The sequence below is a fragment of the Mytilus californianus genome, unplaced genomic scaffold (genome assembly GCF_021869535.1).
Source record: "Mytilus californianus isolate M0D057914Y unplaced genomic scaffold, xbMytCali1.0.p SCAF_1, whole genome shotgun sequence".
In the NCBI taxonomy this organism is placed as follows: domain Eukaryota; kingdom Metazoa; phylum Mollusca; class Bivalvia; order Mytilida; family Mytilidae; genus Mytilus; species Mytilus californianus.
The window spans coordinates 49,824,207-49,850,538 of record NW_026262581.1 but is presented as its reverse complement, the minus strand read 5'-3'; the positions used below and the strand labels follow the sequence as shown (position 1 = coordinate 49,850,538).

The 26,332-nt window shown below is 32.5% G+C and overlaps 1 protein-coding gene across 14 annotated transcripts in view; it reads left to right on the top strand.

Moving 5' to 3' along the window:
• The window catches only part of LOC127720527 (plexin-B-like), a 259,946-nt gene that overhangs the window by 94,819 nt on the left and 138,795 nt on the right, over positions 1-26,332 (top strand). For 11 of the 14 annotated variants that reach the window (XM_052227191.1, XM_052227185.1, XM_052227179.1 and 8 more), the window contains 14 exons: positions 701-801; positions 4,213-4,336; positions 5,137-5,296; positions 6,695-6,791; positions 7,673-7,781; positions 8,486-8,533; positions 9,864-9,905; positions 11,695-11,832; positions 14,345-14,455; positions 16,014-16,107; positions 20,572-20,750; positions 23,068-23,219; positions 25,066-25,162; positions 25,301-25,437. In XM_052227191.1, the coding sequence (XP_052083151.1) occupies positions 701-801; positions 4,213-4,336; positions 5,137-5,296; positions 6,695-6,791; positions 7,673-7,781; positions 8,486-8,533; positions 9,864-9,905; positions 11,695-11,832; positions 14,345-14,455; positions 16,014-16,107; positions 20,572-20,750; positions 23,068-23,219; positions 25,066-25,162; positions 25,301-25,437 (1,589 nt within the window). The remainder of the gene's footprint in view (positions 1-700; positions 802-4,212; positions 4,337-5,136; positions 5,297-6,694; positions 6,792-7,672; positions 7,782-8,485; positions 8,534-9,863; positions 9,906-11,694; positions 11,833-14,344; positions 14,456-16,013; positions 16,108-20,571; positions 20,751-23,067; positions 23,220-25,065; positions 25,163-25,300; positions 25,438-26,332) is intronic. The other 3 variants (XM_052227207.1, XM_052227197.1, XM_052227218.1) reach the window with 3 other exon arrangements.

The window sequence follows — 26,332 nt, the reverse complement described above, 5'->3', positions numbered from 1 at the left end:
TTGATATAATTTTCATTCACTGTATTTGGAAGAAAGAAGATGATTACATGTCATTTTTTTTTTTTTTTTTTTTTTTTTTTATATATATATATTCCTGAATCAACCATATAGATTCTCTTTCTGCTACAAGTATTTTAACAAAAAATATTTATTGTAGACTCGAGACAGTTAACTTTTAGATTTCAACATGTCACTTTAACAATCAAGAATGGGGACCTATCGTTACACCAACCTATGGGAGAAAATGGTCATCAATAATAATATACAAAATTCTATAAGAAAAAAGATACAACTGATGAAATCTATAGATTTTCAATGTACTTAATGATTAAAAAGACACAATGTACATAAGAAATAGAAGACATTTTCAAATCTATATGAGATATGAGTGTATATGGATGTCTGACAGGTAGTTTTGATATTACCCCACCATTTTAATGTGCATTTTGATCCAATCATACAATTTTGATTGGAAGAGATCCTACTTGAAATTGTAATTTCATTTAATCAACAAATCTAAAACCAGTTGATAGTATCAAGAATTTCTGAAATTGTATGGTTTTGGCTCATTGTTGAAGGCCGTACGGTGACCTATTGTTGTTAATTTCTATGTCATTTGGTCTCTTGAGGAGAGTTGTCTCATTGGCAATAATACCACATCTTCTTATTTTTACATTGATTCTTCAAGTTAACTTTTCAGGTTGCTAAGGTACCTGTAGAGAATTGTGGACAGTATGCCAGTTGTACGACATGTTTAGCTAGTAAAGATCCATTTTGTGGCTGGTGCACCTTGGAAAACAGGTACTATTGCATGCTTATATAGAACACAATTTAGAATATAACTGATCTGTTCAAATATGCTAATATTAAGAATTATTGAAAAATTAAATATTTCTCAATACCAGTATCATTTTATTTTTCAATTATCTAATCCACTACACACTTAAAAATCTAAAACAATAGTACAAACGATACCTCTATTATCCAAGGTAGATAACAAAACACCAAGGCTATTATTCTTTCATGATATCATATGTCTAAAATCTAGCAATTGTACCACAAGAAGTTCATCCAGCACAACTCATAATATCTTTCAATGGAATACCAGTATTAAATGCTGTTAAATGTTGAAGCTCATCATATCCTATGAGATGTCTATGCCTCCTAGCTTAAGCACAATTTTAATCCACATGACAAGGTATCAATATCTCCTCTTATAACTCGGATTCTAAATGCAAATAAACTTCTACAGATTAAAAATATATATTGTTTCATCAAATACAATAGGTTTAAGTTTAAACATATTTTATTTTCGAAATATCACAAGAAGGATTAGACATAAGTTATTCCAACTTAGATCTTCTTCTCCATGGGTTTAAGTAGTTTACTTATATGAAAATAAAAAAATAGTGTTTTAACATCTTTATCCTAAACATAAGGTAGGTAACAAAACTACATTGTATGATTCTTAAGGATATAACATCATTAGAATCCAGATTTAATAAATCAACAAAACTAAATTCTCATTCCAAGTATGTTCATATCTAGGTGCAGAATGTTTAATAGTATATAACGTCACAGTACCCAAATTGCACTGAGTACCCAAATTGCACCTATTTAGCAAAACATTTTTTTTAGAAACTAAACAAAATTGTTCTAAATATTTGAAGAAATAAAACAAAACATCTGATTTACGATTTTTAAGGATGTGAATTTAAGCATAGATGCAATTTGGGTACTCCTCATTACAGAATCATGGATTGTTTGGAGGTCGGTTCAAACCCATTTTTCTATGATTCAATATGGATTCAAAATTAAATTGGTGGAACTATATAGTAAATAAGGATACATCTACAAAATAAACCCAGAATGGAAACTATTGTCTGGATCATAAATAAACGTAGGTGAAAAAACTGTCAAAATAGGTGCAATTTGGGTACCCTCACGTTAACCCTCGCATAAATCTTTTAACCAATGCATGCTGTCCATATTATATACATTAATAACAGAAGAAAATGCAGAACAAACTGGCCAAAAAATCTAAAACATTGGAAAGTGTTAAAATTGTTCTTTGTAGCAAACTTTACCTATTCTTTGAGATAAGTATTATATTGTTTATTCGTTGAATTTCTACAGGATTTCACAAGAACTGAAAGTTTTCTGTTAGATTAGTTGTTAATCTTATTTTCTACGTACTATACACTTCCAATTTCAAAAATTATAGCTATTCTAACTCCTTTACATAGTAATAATACTCCAATAAGTAGTTGGTATGTATTAAACATGCTGAAAAAGATGTTTGGAAAATTTGACTTAGCCATGGTATTTTGACCCCCCTGCCATGGTATATTGAACCCCCTACTATACACCTCTAATTTCAAAAATTATAGCTATTTTAACTCCTTTACATAGTAATAATACTCCAATAAGTAGTTGGTATGTTTAAACATGCTTATAAAGATGTTATGGTATTTTGACCCCGTGTTCACTTTTCAGGGGGTTCAAAATACCATACGACACCGGACACTACACAAATCAATAGTTGATTTTCTTGTTCAATGGGTGCATTCAGTCAGCTAATTTGTTTGAAATTGAATATTTTTAGATTCATTACAAATTATGGTGTTATTCAAAATTTAAGTAATGGGAAATTTTTTCTAGGAAACTATATCTTATCGCTGAAAGATTTGAAAACGTAGGAAGCAAATGCAGCAATAGCCCAATCCAAAAGTTCAAACTGATAAATCTAATGACTTAATAATTAAGTCTGGAGGCAAACAAATCAATATCTTATTTTGATTCCCAATGATTATTACCAGCATTATCAAAAACATTCACTTCTGCTTAAAGTCAAATATTGCACCAATAAGTAATCATTATTTATCTCCATTGTTTAAAAATTACTCCCAATCATGGAATGACGAACAAGTAAGGGGAAATGTACTCTTCTTAAACTGAATCAAGTCAAGCTATTGTTCAAAGGTTGATTTTTGTTGAGCCTGCGACTTTTGTCGCAGAAAGCTAGACATAGGGATAGTGATCCGGCGGCAGCGGCATTAGCTAACTTTTTAAAAGCTTTATATTTAAGAAGGTGGAAGACCTGGATGCTTCATACTTTGTATATAGATGCCTCATGTTACGAAGTTTCCGTCAGTCACATGTCCAATATCCTTGACCTCATTTTCATGGTTCAGTGACTACTTGAAAAAAAAGTTAAGATTTTTTGTAACGTTAAATTCTCTCTTATTATAAGTAATAGGATAACTATATTTGGTATGTGCGTACCTTACAAGGTCCTCATGCCCGTCAGACAGTTTTCACTTGACCTCGACCTCATTTCATGGATCAGTGAACAAGGTTAAGTTTTGGTGGTCAAGTCCATATCTCAGATACTATAAGCAATAGGTCTAGTATATTCGGTGTATGGAAGGACTGTAAGGTGTACATGTCCAACTGGCAGGTGTCATGTGACCTTGACCTCATTTTCATGGTTCAGTGGTTATAGTTAAGTTTTTGTGTTTTGGTCTATTTTTCTTATACTGTATGCAATAGGTCTACTATATTTGGTGTATGGAATGATTGTAAGGTGTACATGTCTAGCTGGCAGGTTTCATCTGACCTTGACCTCATTTTCATGGTTCAGTAGTCAAAGTTAAGTTTTTGAGTTTTGGTCTTTTTTTGTAATACTATATGCAATAAGTCAACTATATTTGGTATATGGAAATATTTTATGATCTATATGTCGGTCACACAGGTTTTATTTGACCTTGACCTCATTTTCACGGTTCATTGCTCAGTGTTAAGTTTTTGTGTTATGGTCTCTTTTACTTAAACTATAAGCAATAGGTCAACTATATTTGTTGTATGGAAGAATTGTTAGCTGTACATGTCTGCCTGGCATGGTTCATCTGACCTTGACCTCATTTTCATGGTTCATTGGTCAATGTTTAGTTTTTTGGTTAATGTTAAGTTTATGTGACAGTTGTAATAAAGCTTTATATTTAGGATTATCAACATAATATCAATGATTAATAAAGAAGGCGAGACATTTCAGCGTGTGCACTCTTGTTTTTCATGTTGATGAAAGTATTAAAAAAAAAACACAGTATGTTTTTCACTGTCACCTATTTTATATGATTATTACAAATCACAATTTGCTTCCACTTCTCTGTTTTTATATGACTGTTTCTTATTCAATGATATGAATTTCAGGTGTACTTTAAGATCAAACTGTTCCATGGCAGACCAAAGCTCAGATCGATGGAAAATTCTGACTGACTGTACTGCTATTGACAACATCTCTCCACCGATGGCTTCCTCAACAGAGGATATTACGGTAACTATGCTTTCTTGTTAAAAATGTGAAGGCTAGGAGAGATCTTGCATGTATCTATTTAAAGTTGAAAACAAACACTTAATAATAATTTAAAAGATTTTTATAGTTACGGAAGGTTCATTAATCAGTTTTCTGGTTTTTGCAAGCAAAAAAATAAAAAGTTGACAAATGTATATCAGAGTGGTCTCCCTGCCAGTACAGTCTATAAAGTGGCACATCATAGATACCTTTTTTGACCAGGTTTACGCTGCTTAAAATATCAATATGTGTGTATAATTTACTAAATTAACCTTGCTTTAGTACCATTTTTTTTTCACAGAAAAATGACAAAATTTCATATGCATTTACCATCACATCCTTGGTTTACAAGATCAATACAAAATTTACCAAACAAAAATTATAGGAAAATCGTAGAACTTTATGTTGTGCAACAGAATTGTTCTGTCACTGAGATGGTATTTATTTCCACATGTTAAATCTAAGATTTGTAAAAATTGCTTAACATTTCTTGTATGATAGGAAAATTGTTGGACTATCTCCAATGCAAAAAAAAAATATAAGTATGAATAAAAGGAGATGTGGAGGTTAGGTCAATGTGGTACTATTCAAAAGAACATACAGTCTTCAACAAAAGACAGGTGTTTATACATATATCAATAGCTGTAAATTGTTCCCAGTCTATGGAAGTTGTGAATGATTATAATAGAAACAATCAGAGATTTGCTGTCAACACTTGTGTATTTCTTGGATTACACTTGTATATTTAATATGATGACAATTATATATATATATGATTTCAGCTGTACATGTCAATCATAGATATACCTCGTGATTCAAACTATAGCTGTGTTTTTGACTTTGGTGACAAAAAAGAAGCCACTCCTGTAAGTTCCTGGAACTTTGGTATCAGCTGTAAAACTCCTCAGATATTTTCTCTTGGTGTGGACTTTGGACCTACAGGTTTGTTAAAAACTAAAGTTTTACTATTCTCATTATAGCATCAAATTGGTATTTTCTACTTTTCATCTTAGAACACGGCATTTAAGAGCTATAGAAAAGACTGTTTGACTCTTTGAAGTCCAAATAAAATATCTAGGTGGTGTGGTATGTTTTCCTGTGGATTTACCTACTGAACTAGCACATTGAAAAACTGGCTCAGTCTGTCAATCAAACACAAAGTATGTTTCACATTAGTATCACATTAACATTATTTATCGGTCGTCCCACTGTCTGTATCACTCTGTTCAACTCTTAATAAAATTGCCTATCACGGCTTTGTGATGTCAGATAAGTTGACCCGGGCAATCGGTCATAAAACTTTACTCAGTACTCAGAGTACGAAACTTGTGCTCAAAACACCAAATCCAGTATTTTGATTGGTTGATTACTGAGTTTGAGTACGATAATCAAGCCAGAAATTTTTATGACCGCTTGGCCCGGCCTTAATAACTTTAACCCGTACATATCACTGACGTCATAATGAATGAACCGATGTTGTTTTACCCAAAATTATCAAGTCATCTTCCGGTTTGCTGGTGAAACAAAGAGAACACTTGTTTCTAGCATGCAAAATATGCAAATACAACCTGATAAATCGATTATCTGGTTGTCTGCATATTTATGCTGTAAAATATCAGCTGCTCGACACAGTATGAAGCCTAGTTGAACTTTTGGCTGCGCTTACTTGACAAAAAGCTTCATATTGTGACTGGCATCTGATATTTTACAATATGAATATGCAGACAACTTAATCCTCGGTACATATCCTAAATATGTTTAACCCCGCTGCATTTTTGCACCTGTCCCAAGTCAGGAGCCTCTGGCCTTTGTTAGTCTTGTATCATTTTTAATTTTAGTTTCCTGTGAATAATTTGGAGTTTAGTATGACGTCAATTATCACTGAACTAGTATACATATTTGTTTAGGGGCCAGCTGAAGGACGCCTTCGGGTACGGGAGTTTCTCGCTGCATTGAAGACCCATTGGTGGTCTTCGGCTGTTGTCTGCTCTTTGGTCGGGATGTTGTCTCTTTGACACATTCCCCATTTCCATTCTCAATTTTATATAATATTTGATGTTGTAAATTAAACATGCACCGAACCATCATATTGTAGCCTCATCCTGAATCTGTTTTTTTGAATTTGTTTTAAAAGACATTAGTTTTCACAATATATTAACTATTGACATATGAAATCAAATTTGAGAATAATTAAAATATTATGCTAGCCAGCATAAGTGGAAAAAAGGCTTCTGATTATATTATACTTAAATTACAATATTACCACGAAATATGATACAGCCTTCAGAGATAAGTTATAAAAGGCATACCTTTGATATTGAAAATATTTAATCTTTTCAGGCAGTAAGAATTCCACATTGTCAATACGATCAGAAGAAACAAAGAAGCTATTTGTGTCAAGATACTTCACATTTTATAACTGTGGAAGTTTTACAAGGTAGTATCAGGATAAAATGTCCAGGAAAATTTACTAAACGTAGAGAAATTTAAAATCTCTTTCCCAATGCTTCTGTTTTGTTGAATTAAGTCCAATTTATCAATCACTATTATTAGCACAGAACTTACAAACAGAAAAATATCTTGGTTAATGTTAATTCAATGGTAAAGAAAAAAATAAGTGTATGTGACAAATTAACCTTGAATGTTGGAATAAAATTCTAACTGACTTTGATTTTTTGATAGTTGATTCAGTTTCAATTTACATTAAGCATGTTAATAAAAGGAGATCTAAGGTATAATACAACTATGAAACAGCAAGCAAAATACAAATCAACGGTACTTGTATGATGAGCTCAATATAGATTGTTATTGGAAGGGTCAGGGGCAAGATATTTATTGTGGTTTGATATGATTTTGATTTTTGGTGTTTTAACGCCACTTTTAAACACCACTTTTGGGCTATTTCGTGGCGGCCAGTTTTTATTGGTGGAGGAAGCCGGAGAAAACCGCTGACCTTCGATAGGAAAACTGACAATCCTAGTCAATTAAGATTGCAGTTGAGTGCACCCGCACGAGCGGGGTTCGAACTCACAACCTCAGTGTTGACTGGCTAGTGATTACAGTAGTGACTACTTAGACCACTTGGCCACTGAGGCCCCTATTGTGGTTTGAAAAATAAATTTTAAATTAATGTATACAATGACAAAAACATATTTCATTGAAACAGTAAAAATTTGTTTAAAAGAGTAAGAACTTGCTTGTCTTGCAACTGATTTTTTAATGCGGTGAAGTAGGTATCAAAATCTCATTCCATGGAAATGACCAGAATATTGACATTCTCTAAAATTGAATTTATTTGTTTGATACTTTACATTTCAGTTGCACATCATGTACAGATAATAATTATGCTTGTGACTGGTGTATCTATCAGAATAAGTGTACCTTCAGGACCAACCCTTGCAAACATCTGACTATTTTTAGCCGTAATGTATGTATTGAAAACACATTTATATTCGATGTGTATGTATGTTTGTCATGTTGGTGTTGTATTTGTGTCAATATAAAGTCGTTAGCACACAGACCCAATGTATACATTATATGTGTTGTTTTTTCATACTAACATAACTTGTGAAGCTAGTAAAATAAAAAAAATCATTCCAAGAATTACAAATACACATCTATTTTAAAAATTTATCAAATGTGTATTCATGTTTGTGGTTTGTGGAGAATTAGAATATATAGTACATTTTTTGTGTATTTAATTTCATGTTTTTTCTACTTGGTAATCTGTATATACATATATATATTTCCTGTTGTTTGTGGAAATTTAATATTGAAAAATGATTTGACTTATTTAAATATGTTTGGTTTAGCTATATAAAATACCCCAAAATTTTATTTTAGTTAAGATAATCCAATGTAATACTTGTGCACAGTTCACAAGACATTTACATACACATAAAGTATGGATTATTTGTAGAATATTGGTTACATGTTATTATTTTCATTTCCTTCTTTACAATTTTGTTATTGAAGAATTCTGTTTCATTCATCAAGTCTTTTGAAAAACTTTAAAAAGGGACATTTTAGAAATATTCATGTTTGATATATACAAATAATGTAAAGAGTCAAAATTGGTATTTCTAGCAGAAAGCAAATAATGTGTATAATCTTGTTTCAACCCGTTCACAGATTTTTGAATATGATCCCGCTAACCATACCGAAGCTAACTACACAGTCGTAAGTTTCTGCATAATAGAGCATTTATAGTATACTCTGCACACAGGGATTTGGTGTTAATTTCACTCGTATGTTTCTAGACAAGATAAACAAAAAGGAATGGTTCATCAATTTTGATTGAAATTTGAAATTTCTGCATGGTTCTGAATTTATATATACAGAGTATGATATTATACCTGGAGAGTTTTGTCTGCATTATTTAAAAAAAAAAGATATCTGCTTGTAATAAGCTTTTTTTTCAATATGGCTTAGAATGTGTATCATTACTGCTTGAAATATTAAATGCTGTATTTACTTGCATGTTACTTCTGTAACCTTGTATTCCTGAAGGTTGTGTGCAACTTGTAAAATAAAAAGAAAGAACGAATCTCCCAATGGAACCTTCATTTAATTTTCTGAGAGTCTGCATCTATGTCTGTCTCTTGAAAAAAAAAAATAAAAATATCAGACCCAGAGATTAGTTCACTGGCTTTAGTAGTGCTTATTTGCTTTTGTCTGTGATAGTGTGAACATTTATAAACTGTTTTGAATTTTTTCACCAAAAGTGCAGAATGTTTGGCAAAAGTTCAGTCGCTTGATAGTTTCTTTAGTCGGTGAGAAATGTTTTTGCCTAATTGTGAGCTAGTTATGATCTAGGCTCTATAATTCTAACTTGTATTTTAGAGTTGATACCAAGAAATGAAGCACAATGATCGCAACCACTTGTAGTTGATTTAAAAATTCCACAGATGCTTTCACTAAATAGAAATACAAAATAATTTAGATTTTTTCTAAGTTTGAAGAAGCATGGAATGTCATGCCAAGTAGTAGAACTAGTCTCCATCCTGTATCAAATCATAAACGTCTTGTACAGAAAAATTCCCAATAACCGTGGTGATCTTGTTCAGTAGAAACCTAAGTAGTCTAGGATATGATACTAAATATATAACCATCAAGCTGAGTAAAAGTTTAAGAGCTGAAGTAGTATCTTGTAACACATTCAAATTGATGAAACATTGAACGTCCATCTGTAATATTAAGTCAGTATAAAATCAAGAGACGTGGAAGGATTGCAAATGATGTGGATGTAAAACCCTTTTATAGCATAAAAATACATAGGTGTTTTCACAAGATGACATTTTTATGAAATAATTATCATGAACACAAAGCCTGAAGTGAAGATCTTGCATCCACTTTAAAGTATGAACAAAATAAAAGTTGAGGTTGGAAATGTGAAACACTCTTTAATTTTGTGTATGAGCTGACTTTTCTTTTCTTTACAGGGATTGTGAATTCTACCATTTATGCTTATGCTCATATATATAAAGCTTGTACCATATATATTTTCTAGATAAAAAGTATGCTCTTTTTACCCCCTGGGTACATTTATCCAGTAAGTACTGAAATGGACAATACCTCAGTCTTCATCTTGTAACAATGTCAGTATCTTCTGATGTAACATATATAATAAGTGATCATAATCTTTTAAAAACTCTTCATTACATTTTAGCGTTTCTTTAGTTGAACTTTTTTGACAATATTACTACAAATGTAAACTCAAAATACTAATGTACATTATGCTTAATATCACTGTATTTAAGATTCTTGCCATAAAAATTAGCTTAGCTAAAGTTGTGATCTTAACTAAGTTTTTCAACACTTATGTTGAAGTGACTTCCTTTTCTATCCTAACTGCTCTTTTTTTTCGTTTTCTTTTTTGTGATTTTAAGAAATCTTTATTTTACTACAACCTCTTTGTGCTATTTTTATACGGCCGCAAAAAAATTTTGCGGTCGTATATTGGTATGACGTTGGCGTCTTCGTCGTCGTCGTCGTTGTCCGAAGACACATTGGTTTTCGCACTCTTACTTTAGTTTAAGTGAATGGATCTCTTTGAAATTTTACCATAAGGTTCAATACCACAAAAGGAAGGTTGGGATTAATTTGGGGGTTATGGTACCAACAGTTAAGGAATTAGGGGTCAAAAAGGGGCCAAAAATAAACATTTTTGTAACTTCCAGATATAACTTGTGTGTTAGTGTATGGATCTCTCTGACATTGTACCACAAGGTTCCATATCACAAAGGGAATGTTGGGATTGATTTTGGGGGTAATTGCCTCAAAATTTTAGGAAGTAGAGGCCAAAAAAGGGGCAAAAAACAAGCATTTTTCTAGTTTCATGAAAATAACTTGTGTGTAAGTGTATGGATATTTCTGAAATTGTACTACAAGGTTCCATATCACAAAGGGAAAGCTGGAATTGAGTTTGGGGGTAATTGCCCAAAATGTTTAGGAATAAGGGGCCAAAAATAAGCATTTTTCTAGTTTCCAGACAATAACTTGTGTTCAAGTGTATGGATCTCTCTGAAATTGTACTGCAAGGTATCATACCACAAAGGGAAGGCTGGGATTGAGTTTGGGGGTAATTGCCCTAAATGTTTAGGAATTTGGGGCCAAAAAGGTGCCTAAAAACAAGCATTTTTCTAGTTTCCAGACAATAACTTGTGTTCAAGTGTATGGATCTCTCTGAAATTGTACTGCAAGGTACCATACCACAAAGGGAAGGCTGGGATTGAGTTTGGGTGTGATGAATCATAAGGGGGTTCAAAAAATTTGGGGGAGGGATTTTTTTTTCTTTAAAATTTTCCATTTTAAATTGGTTATTTCTGATTTATATATAAAAGCAAATAATAATGATATGGTTTGAATAGGTAAATTAAAATTTTTTAAGTTCTTAGACCACATTCATTCTGTGTAAGAAACCTATGCTGTGTCAATTATTTAATCACAATCCAAATTCAGTGCTGTATCAAGCTTGAATGTTTTGTCCATACTTGCCCCAACTGTTCAGGGTTTGACCTCTGCGGTCGTATCAAGCTGCACCCAGCAGAGCATTTTATTGTTAAATAGCCTAGTAAGAATTTTCAAATTTGAAAAGTCCTGCTTAGTATTGATATTAGCATACTATCATTAATGTACAAAAATATACTGGCTAGATTTTCATGTAGTGATAGACAATACTTGTAAATTTAATGAATCGACTAAATTAAATATGAGCAGGAAATAATTAGAAAATAGGAGTATTAATGATTATTCCATTTCTAAAGAATTTTCATTTCAGGGTAAAATATAAATAGAACACTGTTCTTAACCTTTAATAAGTTCTTTTCATGTTTTCTTAGCAAATCTATGGTGATGGAATAAGAAGAGGTCCAACATTTTGTCCAAAAATCGACAAAGGCCGAAATGGTGATGTCTACATACACAACAATACCAGCAAAGAATTCATCATCAATGGGACTTCTTTTCCTGAGATTAGAGTAAGAATTCAATAATCAATCAACAGTTGAAGACTAGTATCAATTATGCTGAATATTAAGTATAAGGTATATTGCAGGGGCAGATCCAGGGTAGTAAATTGTTAGTCATATTAATGATATACAATAATATCCCCTCCCCCCTCCAAAAATATATATATATATTTCCGAACAAAGGGAGGCATATGCCCTCTGCTCTTTAATCGATCACTGTATTTTTGGAAAATTTGAAAGGTGCATTTATTAAATTTTTTTTGGGTAATTAATAGATTCTAAGTTGTTGATATTAGGTGTGGTGTTCTGCATTTTATATGCATAATATTTGTGAAAGATAAAATTAAAATGAATAAATGTGTGATAGATGTACATTCCAGAAAGGTTTAAAACAGTTAAGAGTTATCTGAAGATAAGGGCAATGAAATGGTTACTTCTAGTTTGAGGACCAAGTTCCATATAGGCTAAAGTAGCAAGGAGTGTTTTTTTTTTTTTACACTCTTGCTATGGTAGAGTTCTTAAAATTGATCAAAGGACAGTCAGACATTTCGTCAAACAAATTAAAATGATTCATCTGACAAAGATGCCAACCCCCTTTGTTGCAATCAGTAAAAAAGTATTAAGATTTCAGTAATTTGTGATTTTTTTCAGTAATAATTTTTTTATAAATTTTATAATAATCATACTAACAACTAGGCAAACAGTGACAAATAAGACTTCCTTTCTTTATTATGACAATTACCATTCAAAGTTGATGAACAAGTGAGTAAAACGGACCATCGCGCTGAATGGAAGTCTTGTTCACAAAATATTTGCAAAAGGCTCCGGTTTTCAATTTCCTTGTCCCAGTTTTCTTTCCTTACTGCAGAAATTCAATTGTTCCATCAGACATCGGTCTTGCCAATTTCATTAATTATTCGGAATTGTACAAGAAACGTATATATCTCTTTCTACTATAGATAGTCCTGAGAAACCTGAAATAATTTAATAATCTGATATTACGCAAGCCCTGATTGTTACAAAATTAAAACAAAAAATAAAGCATCACATTGATCAAAATGATATCTAAACAGGGAACTGTTCCAGAGAGGCAATAAACGAAAATCCCTAACAAGTAGACTGTTCATTGTAACACCGTAGTTTTTTTCCAAAATTCATAACAATTACTGGTAAATCATAACAGTTGGCATCTATGATCTGACCAACAAAACAATCTGTTGGATGGAGAAAAATTTAAGGAAAAATCTGTTATCAGTAAAATTTCGGAGAAATAAAATGAATTCTCTGATACTGTTTTTGATTTACACTCTGTATCTGGTATTTAGTGCATGCCTACAGAAAATAACAAGAAAATCATAACGTTTTCAAAGAATTTTCTTGATTTTTGTTTAGGATAAATTGTGGAAGTTTAGTTTAACAGAAAAAGTTAGCAGATACAATATTTAAGGTTATATCAAAATGAATGTGGCAACAAAAGCAATATTGAAACATGTTTTTATTTTGAATTTTGCACCTGGACATTGAATCAAACATTTTTGATACCGAACATTTGTGCTGGTACATGGCCAATATTTGTCCAAGTCACAGCAAATATGTTGGATTTTTTAGATGGTTGGCATATTTTGTGAAGTTATCCTGCAATGTTGACTATTTGTGCAGGATGGTCAATGGAAAGGTTAAGAAGTCAGCAAAACAACAGTTTTTACCACGTGGTACATATGAGGCATCATCATGCTAATGAAAGTACAAGACATTTTACTTGTCATTTTGTACAGATATTTAGTTCCATCATTGTGAAACTGTCAACATACAGAATTGCCGATCCTTACTGCATGTCATTATTATTACAAAATTACTTTGCATTCCATATTTGTACAAAACAATTTGCCCAGGAACTAAGGTTGAGCTTATTTTATTTGTTTTTGTACAACTTAAGATACTTCAAAGTATACAGCACCCTTACTGACATGTAAGCTATATGGTTTATTGATTAATTTGAGACAAATAATATTACTTTAAATTCAGAAATAATGGCGAAGTTTTTATTAATGCGAGTAATGCGACTTGGTGAATATAGCAATAATAAGAACTCGCATTCTGATATCTTATACATATATCTGTATGCAGATTTTTTTGAAATCGCAATAATAAATCTCGCATTTTTGTTCACTCTTCAAAAATCGCAATAATAAATGCACACAATAATTTCTGAATTTACATTATACAGTAATTTTTTTTACAGTTATGAGGGATATTGTCGTTTTATTTTTCCCAGACACTGACTATTTCCCAATGCCAAGATGTTTGCATCTGGGAAACTATTGTGCCTAGGGAAAGTAGTCCCTGAAACTCTTCATTTTATCCATATTTGATTTTATATAGAAAATACATATTGAAGTATAATAACATTAAATAGTCTTGGTTTTCAGCATGATTGGTATACTGTGGATTCATTTATTTTTAGTTTTGAATTTTGATCAGTGTTAATTAAATAGATGGTATATACTTTAAATATTTACAGGATGGGAATGGTTATAAATGCATAATTGGAACAGGTGCTTATAGTAATGGGAACATTGAGGCTGTTGCTACCAGAGTGTCAGAGAGCCAACTTAAGTGTCAGGTTCCATTAGTATGTATTTAGCTGCTTTATATTATCTGCATGTTTTATTCATCATTAAACTTTTTAAATGATAAAGTGGACAAAAAAGTTTTTTTTATCTACATCTCAGAAGATTTGATTTGATTTTGATTTTTGGTGTTTTAACACCACTTTGAGGCACCGCTTTTGGGCTATTTCATGGCGGCCAGTTTTTATTGGTGGAGGAAGTCGGAGTGCCCGGAGAAAACCGCTGACCTTCGATAGGAAAACTGACAATCCTAGTCAATTAAGATTGGAGTCGAGTGCACCTGCACGAGCGGGGTTCGAACTCACAACCTCAGTGTTGACTGGCTAGTGATTACAGTAGTAACTACTTAGACCACTTGGCCACTGAGCCCCCTACATCTCAGTAGAAGTTTGTGAAATAAAAGGATAGTAGCTAAGCTATCAATGTGTATCTTGGTGTACACAGTCTGGATTAATTTATATAAAATGTTGAAAAAGGATAATGGCATGCTAAGATATGAAAATAAGGAGATATGGTAAGATTGCCAATGAGAAAACTATCCACCACAGTTCAAATAAAGTGGATGTAAGCAATTATAGGAAACTGTATTGCCTTCAACAATGAGAAAAAACCCATACCGTACAGTCGGCTATAAAAGGCCCTGACATGAATAATATGAAACAATTCAATTGAGAAAACTAACCGCCTAATTTATAACAACAATTTACAAAAAACAAATATGACAGGCATGAACCAATGACAACCACTAACTTCAGGATCCTAATTTTAAGAAGTTGACTTTGAGTGGGCAGTAGTTTATTGTCCCCTGCGTAACGCATTGCGGGGGACATGGAAATACTGGGCGTCCGTCCATCCGGTCTTGTTAGCGCTCTCACGGGTACAATTCTTGCCAGATTTTTATAAAACTTATACTATAGGTAAATATCAGCAATATCTGGGACAAGTTGTACAATGGTGGACGATCGACTTTTTTTAAAAGAGTTATGCCCCTTGGAAATATTAGATTTATGGAAAATGGCCTCGTTAGCACTCTCACGGGTACAATTCTTGCCAGATTTTTATAAAACTTATACTATAGGTTAATATCAGCAATATCTCGGACAAGTTTTATAATGGTGGATGATCGACTTTTTTTAAAAGAGTTATGCCCCTTGGAAATATTAAATTTATGGAAAATGGCCATGTTAGCGCTCTCATGTGTACAATTCTTGCCAGATTTTTATAAAACTTATACTATAGGTTAATATCAGCAATATCTCGCACAAGTTCTTTAATGGTGGATGATCGACTTTTTTTAAAAGAGTTATGCCCCTTGGAAATATTAAATTTATGGAAAATGGCCATGTTAGCGCTCTCATGTGTACAATTCTTGCCAGATTTTTATAAAACTTATACTATAGGTTAATATCAGCAATATCTCGGACAAATTTTATAATGGTGGATGATCGACTTTTTTTAAAAGAGTTTGCCCCTTGGAAATATAAAATATGTGCAATGAGGGAGACATTGGAACTCTGTTATTAACATTTATTTTTGGATTTTTTTATTGTTTTTTTTTAGAAATCTTATGGACTACCAGAAAATGGTATCTTGAACGCCAGTCTCAGAGTGACATGGGGTAATGGAGCAGAAATAGAAAATGATGGGGCTACAGGTGGGATATGATATCAATAATTAAATTGATAGCAGTAATTCCTAGCTAACGGTTTACATACTGTTGTTTTTTTAAAATTCTGAATATGTGTTTATAGGGGAACCTAAATATGAAAGTTTTACCCTACGTTTCAATTTTTATCTTATTTTTATACTTAAAATTCATCTTAACTTTTGATTTTTTAATGTGCAGAGAAATTCAATGAATCTTTTACATAAGAAATCATGTGTGTATATATATATATATATATATATATATAAGTCTGAAAATTACACCCAACAGTGTTAGAATTAGACTTTTATGCTGACAAATTTTTGTCCCTCAACGGGATTCGAACTCACACCTTTGATACAGTACAGCACCAATTGCTTAGCCTCATGTCCAGCGCTCTAGACCACACGACCACATCAGCTATATAAAAATATAACTTCAATAGTCGTAGTGTTACCTTGTCACGTAAGGCGAATCTAGAGATAGACATAAGACATGTTTAAATTTATGGAAAATGGCCATGTTAGCGCTCTCATGTGTACAATTCTTGCCAGATTTTTATAAAACTTATACTATAGGTTAATATCAGCAATATCTCGCACAAGTTCTATAATGTGTTTATTATATATATATATATATATATATATCTATACTATTAAATTGGAGACCAAAATTTTTTAGCCGGTTTGTCTCCGAGCCGATGATCGTCTGAAGTATTATATAATAATAAATAGTAAGTGTATGTAATGTACTTTATAACTTCATGTAGTAATTGCTTTAATTAGCGTAAATAATTAATTAAACCCCAAATAAAGTTCCGTAGCTGATTCCTTACCGTCTACGTTTTGTAAGCAGGCGGAATTGGTTTTGTATTCAATTTGTCTTGAATTTATACAACTCGGCCCACAGCCAACTCGCCCAACTCAAACACTCTCACTAATTATTACAACTTGCATCACTTTATCAAACTCGTACCGCTCAAAATAAGAAAAACAAATATAACAAACTCGAAGAACCTATTAACTATTAAAATTGGAGACCAAAATTTTTTTTAGCCGGTTTGTCTCTAAGCCGACAATCGTCTGAAGTATTATATAATAATAAATAGTTAGTGTATGTAATGTACTTTATAACTTTATATAGTAATTGCTTTTATTAGCGTAGCTTAGTTAATTAAACCCCAAATAAAGTTCTGTAGCTGGTTCCTTACTGTCTACGTTTTGTAAGCAGGCAGAAATTTGTTTTGTATTCAATTGGTCTTGAATTTATGACAACTCGGCCCACGGCCTACTCGCCCAACTCAAACACTCTCACTTATTATCACTTACATCACTTTATCAAAATTGCACCATTCAAAGAAAAAAAAAAAAAAAAAAAAATATAACAAACTTGAAGAAATGTGTTTAATCATTAGATTGTTTTCTTCTTCTCTTAGTAAATTCCTCCTTTCTCGGAGCACCCGTGTCACACAGAGACAGAACTCGCACCACTCGAAAAAAAAATACTACAAACTCACACCACTGAAGAAATGTTTTAAATCATCATCTAAATTGTCTTCTATGAGTTATTTCCTCCATTCTTGGAGCACCCATATCACACAGAGACAGAACTTGACTCGCACCTTTCGAAATACTACAACTAGCACCATTGAGAAATGTTTTAATCATCAGTGTTCTAGGTTGTCTTCTTCTTCTCTGAGTTAGGGCCGCGCCGAATGGCGGACGCCCTATAGTGATCAGTCCGTCTGTCCGTAACAAATTGTGTCCGCTCTATATCTAGAGAACAGTAGTCTTCAAGCCGCGCTTGCACAGGTTTTTTTCTAGCAACTCAAAGATATGTGTTTTATCATTAGATTGTTTTCTTTTTCTCTAAGTAAATTCCTTCTTTTTCGGAGCGCCCGTGTCACACAGAGACAGAACTCACACCACTCATAAAAAAAAAAAAAAAATACTACAAACTCACACCACTGAAGAAAAGTTTTAAATCATCAGAGAGGTCTAAATTGTCTTCTTTTATTTATTTTCTCCGTTCTTGGAGCACCCGTATCACACAGAGACGGAACTTGACTCGCACCTTTCGAAAAAAAAAAAGAAGCTACTAATTGGACATTCAAACTCCTATGGAAGAAGAACTGACAAACTAATCAAAACTATCAACATAATGCACCAGTGCATAAAAACAGTTTGAGAAACACGAACCCAAGCTGTGTATCACCATAAACATTTCAAGTAGTCTTCAACTCACGCTAGCACGGGTTTTTTCTAGTACATATATATATATATATATATATAAGAAAGTCTAAATTGAAAACAACGTTCAAACCTATGATTGCGTTGGATATATATATATACAAGTCTAAATTGAAAACAACGTTCAAACCTATGATTGGGTTGGATAAAAACCGCTATTTTTATACGTGTGCATGCAAAACAAATTTCTTGGTAGAGGGGTCTAAATACAGCACAAACAACATTTTCCAAAATGAGTGAAAAAGTAAATTTTAACAAAACGCATTTCACTAGCAGGTCGAACAACTGATGTTCTTAAACCCTGCTGACTGCCATTGGCGATTGCCAAATAAACGGATCACAAGATGTAACAAAATAGATCTTATCATTAATTTATTACCAAACAGAAAACAATAAACTTGCGGAAAAGATGGTATACCGCAAACATGAAGTGCAAAAATTTGTACACCATATCTGGATTTCGACAATTAATGTCTCTTCAGTGATGTTAGGAATCGAAACAGTATTTGGAAGGCCATATACTTTACCTCAATTTAGGATAGACTCTTGAATTTTGAAAGAGTCAAAATAGGATGAACGGATCATATAAACCCAAAGGCAAATATAATACAAGCCCAAACGAAAAAATATAAACAAGTCTAAATTGAAAACAACGTTCAAACCTATGATTGCATTGGATAAAAACTGCAATTTTTATATGTGTGCATGCAAAACAAATTTCTTGGTAGAGGGGTCTAAATACAGCACAAACAACATTTTCCAAAAGACCAAATGAGTGAAAAAGTATATTTTAACAAAACGCATTTGACTAGCAGGTCGAACAACTATATATATATTAAAGTCTAAAGATTTGCTCAAGGGTACTGATATAAGATGGTAATATACAAAGATGATGTTATAAAATCGTGTTGACAAATATTTTGGCTAAACTTATAGCCTCTGTCAGTGTCAATAATTTTAACAATACTAGTAGTTGATGTTTGATGAGGTTCAAGATTTTGGATTAACTAAATAGTTCAAAATTTTATTGTATTACTGAGCTATTTTACATATACAACTAGTATTGTTAAAATTATTGAATATAGATACTATTTTTCGTTTTTACAGTTCTGTAGATGTTACATACATACATGTAACATCTAACTGTAAAACAGAAAATAGTATTAACATTCTTACTTGTGGAACTTGCAAGCTGCAATATGTTGGCAAAACAGAAACTTAATTCAACATCAGAAATAATAATCACTCGTCATTTTATACCAAAGGAAGAAACTGCCCAATCACGAGACACCTCTTCAGAACAGGACATACTTTTGAAACTATCACCTTTCAAATAATAGAGGTCAACACTCAAAGTAGAAAACAGAGAGAGAGATTTTGGATGCATCAGCTACGTACTCTTGAACCTGATGGGATTAATGAGAGAGATGGAAAAAAACAGTTTTATCAAAAAACCAAAGGAATAAATCTTGAACTTCATACTATTTAACTAACACAATTATTGTCCCCCTTTTAACGAATTGCGGGGGACATGGAAATATCTGGCGTCCCTCTGTCAATCCGGCTTTGTTAGCCCTCTCACGTGTACAATTCTTGCTAGATTTTTATGAAACTTATATCATAGGTTTTAATTAGCAATGTCTTGGACGAGTTTGAAAATCAGTGCCAATCAATTATTTTTAATAGAGTTATGCCCCACGGAAACATTAATTATATTGAAAATTGCATCGTTAGCGCTCTCATTTGTACAATTCTTGCCAGATTTTTATGAAACTTATATCATAGGTTTATATTAGCAGTGTCTTGGACGAGTTCGAAAATCAGTGCAGATCAATTATTTATAAAAGAGTTATGCCCTTGAAAATATTGATTATATGGAAAATTGCAATGTTATCGCTCTCATGTGTTCAATTCTTGCCAGAATTTTATGAAACTTGTATCATAGGTTTATATCAGCAATGTCTTTGATACTTTTGAAAATAAGTTCTGATCAAATATTTTTAACAAGTTATGCCCTTTGGAAATTTAATTTAGTAACTACTTCACTTTATTTTTCATACTGATCCACGCCTTGATAGATAGAATGTTGATTGTTGCTACTTTTATGCTATATCCTACAAAATTGTAGTATTTACATTAAAAGTTTCTGCTAGAAATGTAGTAAAATTAAATTTATAGTAATACATAACAATTATATGCAGTTTAGTTCATTTTGTACTTTCAGTGAAAATATACAGCTGTTCCAAAATGGCTCATGGTGATTGTAGTCTGTGTAAGAATTTTGAGCAGTCTCGTGCATATCTGAATTGTCAATGGTGTGACAATCCATTGCAATGTGAATACAAGGATTACTGTTCTGCAGTGGGAGCTGTTGCAAGGTGTCCAGGTCCACAGATTGATAAGGTTAGTTAAATATGAAAATGCATTTGACAGTCAACTGAAGTAACTAAAGTTTTAAATGATCATCCAGGTTTCAACTTAATAAAATATAATAAAAGTGAGAATGAATAAAATATAATAAAAGTGAGAATGGAAACGGGGAATGTGTCAAAGAGACAAAAACCTGACCAAAGAGCAGAAAACAGCCCAAGGCCACCAATAAGTCCAACACAGCGAGAAATTCCCACACACGGAGGCGGGCTTCAGCTGGACCCTATACAGAAATGTGTACTAGTTCATAGAAAATGGACGTCACACTAAACTCGGAAACATATAAATGAATCGAAATTAAAAAAACATGCAAGACTAACAATTGCCAGAGGTTCCTGACTTGGGACAGGAGCAAAAATGCGGCGGGAATAAACATGTTTTGTGAGATCTCAACCCTCCCCCTATACTTCTAGCCAATGTAGAATAAACAAACACATAGCAATACGCACCGTAAAACTCAGTTTAAAAGAAGTCTGAGTCCGATGTTGGAGTAGGTAACAGAAGAAACTAAGCAAAATGACAATGATAACATAAATTAACAAAGGACTACTAGCAATAACTGACATGCCAGCTCCAGACCTCAATTAAACTGATTAAAAGATTATGTCGTCTTCATATGAAATCAAGCACAATCCCTTCCTTTAGGGGTTTAGTATCATACCATCATAAAATATACGAGAAGAACATAACCCGTATCATGCCAACAACTGGTTTTAGAAGAAATGTGTATTTCCGATGCGCTCATATCAGAAACTTCCTACATCCCTTTGTTGTAACTCTGAATTACCCTTCCTTATTATGATCTTCTTAAAATTTGTGTTTGCTCTCTAAAGGTTCTTTTACGTATTGTGGATTCATTATTATTTATGGGATTCCAGTTTTCATGGATTCCAAGGGGACAGGTAAACCACAAATTTAAATGTTTAACAAATTACAAATTTCTTATAGACTTGTATGTAAACTTTAGCAAAAGCATGAAATCAAATTTCAGACAAATGCAAGTTTTCCTCAAACCATGAAAATTAATTCCTAAGGAAAAAAATGAATCCACAGTATTAAGATATTGAAATTGAAGCCATGTTTTCAGGGGATTTCTGAATGTTATCTTCAGTGTGTTTATATCTTGTTTGACCTTCATTTTTTGTGAAAAGGTTTATTGTCATGTTATTTAGGATGGGGATGTGGTGAGATTTGGCATTTTATCTTTTCCTTTATGTTTGGCCATGAAGTAGATGAGCTTGCTATCTAATGTTCCTTCAATTGAAATGTCTTACTTTAATCTACATTTGTCTGTGTTTGTTTCTTTTGTATGGTCATGGAAATTTAGAGTATTTTTACATAATTCACAACTAATTGATACAGTCAATACTAATTGTGTCGAACTTGGTTGTGTCAAAAACTTGCAGGAGTCAAAGTAATTTCTCGGTCCCAGTAAATTCCTGTTTGATCGTTGCATTTCAACCACTGATGAATCAAACTCTGTTGATTTGAATTATCGGTTAAATCGAATAAATTTTATAGTCCCATCGATGTAAAATTAATGTAAATTGACCCCGATGTCTCGAAGTTCGAAAGTGAGAAATTTCAAAAAATGCAGACATATATATAAATTTGGATGTTTTTCTTAAGTAACCTAATCATTTTTATAAGTAATTAAAGCTGTGTAAACAAAAAACTTGTTTGTTTAACAGTAAAAATGACATGTTTATGGGGACCAGTAATTAACACCTTTGTTAAATGTCCAAGCAGAACTTTAGTATGCTGAACATATTTCACCTGATATAAAAATGAAACGAATTTAAAAGACCCAAGCCGAGATTAAATGAATCGTTGAAAATAGAATTCATTAAATAGCAATAATTAAAAGGATTATGACAATTTACAATAATTGAATTCAAAACGGACAACAACCCTTATCAGTGATCCTTCATGACTTGTTTCATTCTTCGAGTGATTCCATAATTTATAGTGACTGACCTTTGTAAATATTTGTGTATTGATTTTAAGTGTGAATTTTTTGTATCTGTTTTTCTGTGTTAATGATGGACCAAACAAATATGATGCTTGAATACATGGCAATCATAAATTGTCTTATCTAAAAAGAAATGCACACTGTTCAAAATGTCTAGTTAACACAAATCTCATACCATATTTCATGCATTCTAAATTTATGAAAACAAAATCGACCTCAGATGAGTCAAACCTTGGATAAGTTGAATACTTTCGTCTAGTTCCTTCGGCTTGGACTTAAAGAGTTTCGACTGTATATGAAATTATGTATGTGTTGTAGGTATCACCGATGGTGGGCCATGTTTATGGAGGTACAATAGTGACAATTAAAGGAAGAAATCTTGGTGCTGAATTAGCTGATGTACAAAATAACGTGACAATTGCTGGAGTAGCCTGTGTTCCCGTTAGAGAGCTGTATCAACCTGCCAGAGTGTAAGTCAACTACTCCGAGTAATTTATCTCTGTAAATAGCTATGATTAACTTCTACTAAACATTAAAACCAAGCTGCTAGAGTGTAATTCAACTACTTGAGTAACGTATCATGTAAATAGTCATGATTAACTTCTAAGCATCAAAACTGACCTGACAGAGTGTAAGTCAACTACTCAGAGTAATTCATCACTGTAAATAGCTATGGTTAACTTCTATACATTTAAACCAGCATGTCAGAGTCTAAGTCAACTACTCAGGGTAATTTATCACTGTAAACAGCTATGATTAACTTCTAAACATTAAAACCAGCATGTCAGAGTGTAAGTCAACTACTCAGAGTAATTTATTTTTGTAAATAGCAATGTAATTTCTTAACATAAAAACCAACCTGCCGAAGTGTAAGTCAGCTACTCACAGTTATTAAATTTATCACTGTAAATAGCTATGATTTACTTCTAAACATTAAAACCAACCTGCCAGAGTGTAAGTCAACTACTCTGAGTAATTTATCTCTGTAAATATCTCTGATTATCTTCTGAACATTAAAACCAAGATGTCAGACCTATAGAAAAGCACTGTATGGGCAAAAGCTCTTGTTATATATAATATAAATAGTTTCAGAAGATCCTCAAAAAATGGAAAAAATAGTTATAGAAGAGAGGCGAAAGATACCAAAGGGACATTCAAACTCATAAGTCGAAAGTAAACTGACTGCCATGGCTAAAAAAGAAAAAGACCAACAGACAAACAATAGTACACAAAACACAACATAGAAAACTAAAGACTGAGCCACACAAACCCCACCAAAAACTGGGAGTGATCTCAGGTGCTCCGGAAGGGTAAGCAGATCCTGCTCCACATGTGGCACCCAACGTTTTGCTCGTGTTAGTACAAACCAAGTAATAAGTCTAAATCGGTAGGTCACATTCGGGGAAAAGGGGACGGAATTGTAGTTTGGAACATATCCGCTATCATCTGTGAAACAGAAAATTCCATAATGGTCAACCAACTCGTGATGGTGTCCATAACATTTACAAAGGGATGATTTCAACTTCACCACTCTTAGTTTAATAGGTTCCTTGTGAGCAGCAACCCTCTATCAAGGAAATCATGATAGGAAATACAAGCCCTGGAATATCGTATCAACTGGGAGATATGTATGCAGGCGCTGCTGGAATGTTGCTCCATAGAAATGGAAAGTTCACAATTGGAAAGCTGAAATCATCTCTTTTGTTGTAAAGTTTTGTTTTCAACCAACCCTCATTGTCAATTTATAGATGTAAGTCAAGATATGAGGCAGACTCAACTGTATCTGTTGTATCCTTTATCTCAAGTTCAATGGGATAGATGCATTCAACATAGTCACCAAATTTTGAATTATTTAGTGAGAGAACATCATCTATATAGCGGAAAGCAAAGTTTAAGGATACTGCTAACTTCTTTTCTTTCTTCCTTCCAAAGAAGTTCCTGTATGAAGTCAGCCTCATATGAATAAAGGAACAAGTTGGCAAGAAGAGGGGTACAGTTGGTTCCCATAGAAGTTCCTCATAATATGGAAGCAGATGCTTCAATCGGATAGGAATAACCTGTTTTTGAGATTGACGATCAATTTAGCAATTAAAAGCTATTGTATTTTTTATGTGATGGTGATTGTCATTAATCAAGAATCCAAGAAATTGTTTTAGTTAATGCAGAGAACATAACTACTCTAGACCTTAGATATAATCAAAACAAAATATTTAATGTATTGTGTTTAATAACTGAATATAGTTTGATTATTTCCTATACTCTGTGTATTATCTGTTATACTTACTTTTCATTATATCGGTTTTAATTATTTTACAGGATAGTTTGTATGCTGGGAGCCAGTGATGCAGGTGTTAAAAAGGGACACATAGCGGTTCTTAACATACCATTCTATCAGTTTGAATTTCAATATCTGGTAAGTTGTAAACTTGAAAGTATTTAGAGATTTCATGTCAGTTAATGATATTGATGTTTGTTTAAATAATAAAGCTTTTCTTATTTATTGTTAGAATTATTGATGTATATATATTTATATTAATATATTTATTGATAGAATCCAATATTACAACGAGTAACACCACATAAAAGAGCATTGTCCGGAGGAGCTATTTTGACCTTGCATGGAGATCCTATCTATTTAGGAACCCAAATGGAGGTCACTGTCAATGATAAAGAGTGTAATTTTACAAGGTATGTATAAAAATACAAGAAATAATATCTTTATATAGAGCTAATCTGATGTTCCGTGTGCAGCACTTTTCAAAAATATAAATCTTGAAAGTTTCAAAATGCAAATGTAGAAAATCCAAATGTATAGAACATTGAACCTGATAAAGAAAAACAAACCAAAAACACCACCAAATAAGACATTCAAACCATTTAATGAACTCTTGTCATTCTTGTTAATAGCTTAACAAATTTCAAATCTGTGAGGTCATTGCTTAGATTAGTGCAACACTGTAATTAGTTATTTATTATCTTTTAAATTGGTTCAACTAACAAGTCTGGCCAGGAAAAAGAGCTTCATAGAAGTAAAAACTCATGATGGGTATAAAATAAACAATTTCAAAGGCGAAGAGGTCAACACAAAATAAATACTGTTCAAATACAAAAGCAGTGCTATAAATCTAGATATTTATAGATATTACTGGTACTTAAAATATTCATTAGATTAATGAGCAAATGTCTAACAGTAAATTCGGTTCAGTAGTAAAATTTGTTCTCTGGACTTTTTTTACTAGGTAATCAAGTCCATGACCATAATTTTCCTAGGAATATAAGTCCCAGGATAAATTTTCCTAAGAAAATAAGTCCATAACTAGTAAAATATGTCCGGCACTTATTTTCTTTTCCTAATAATAAAGGACATGGACGTTTTTGCCTCGGAATAATAATGATGTGGACATGAATTCCTGGGAAATTTAGTCTGGGTACATAAATTTAATTAAAAGATAAATGCACAACTGTTAAATCAATTATTAAAACATAACAATTCCAAATTCCATTGTTACATGATTTCTTTCCTTACAAGTTTCCCTAGTAAAATAAAGGACATGGGCGTTTTTACCTAGGAATATTAATGACA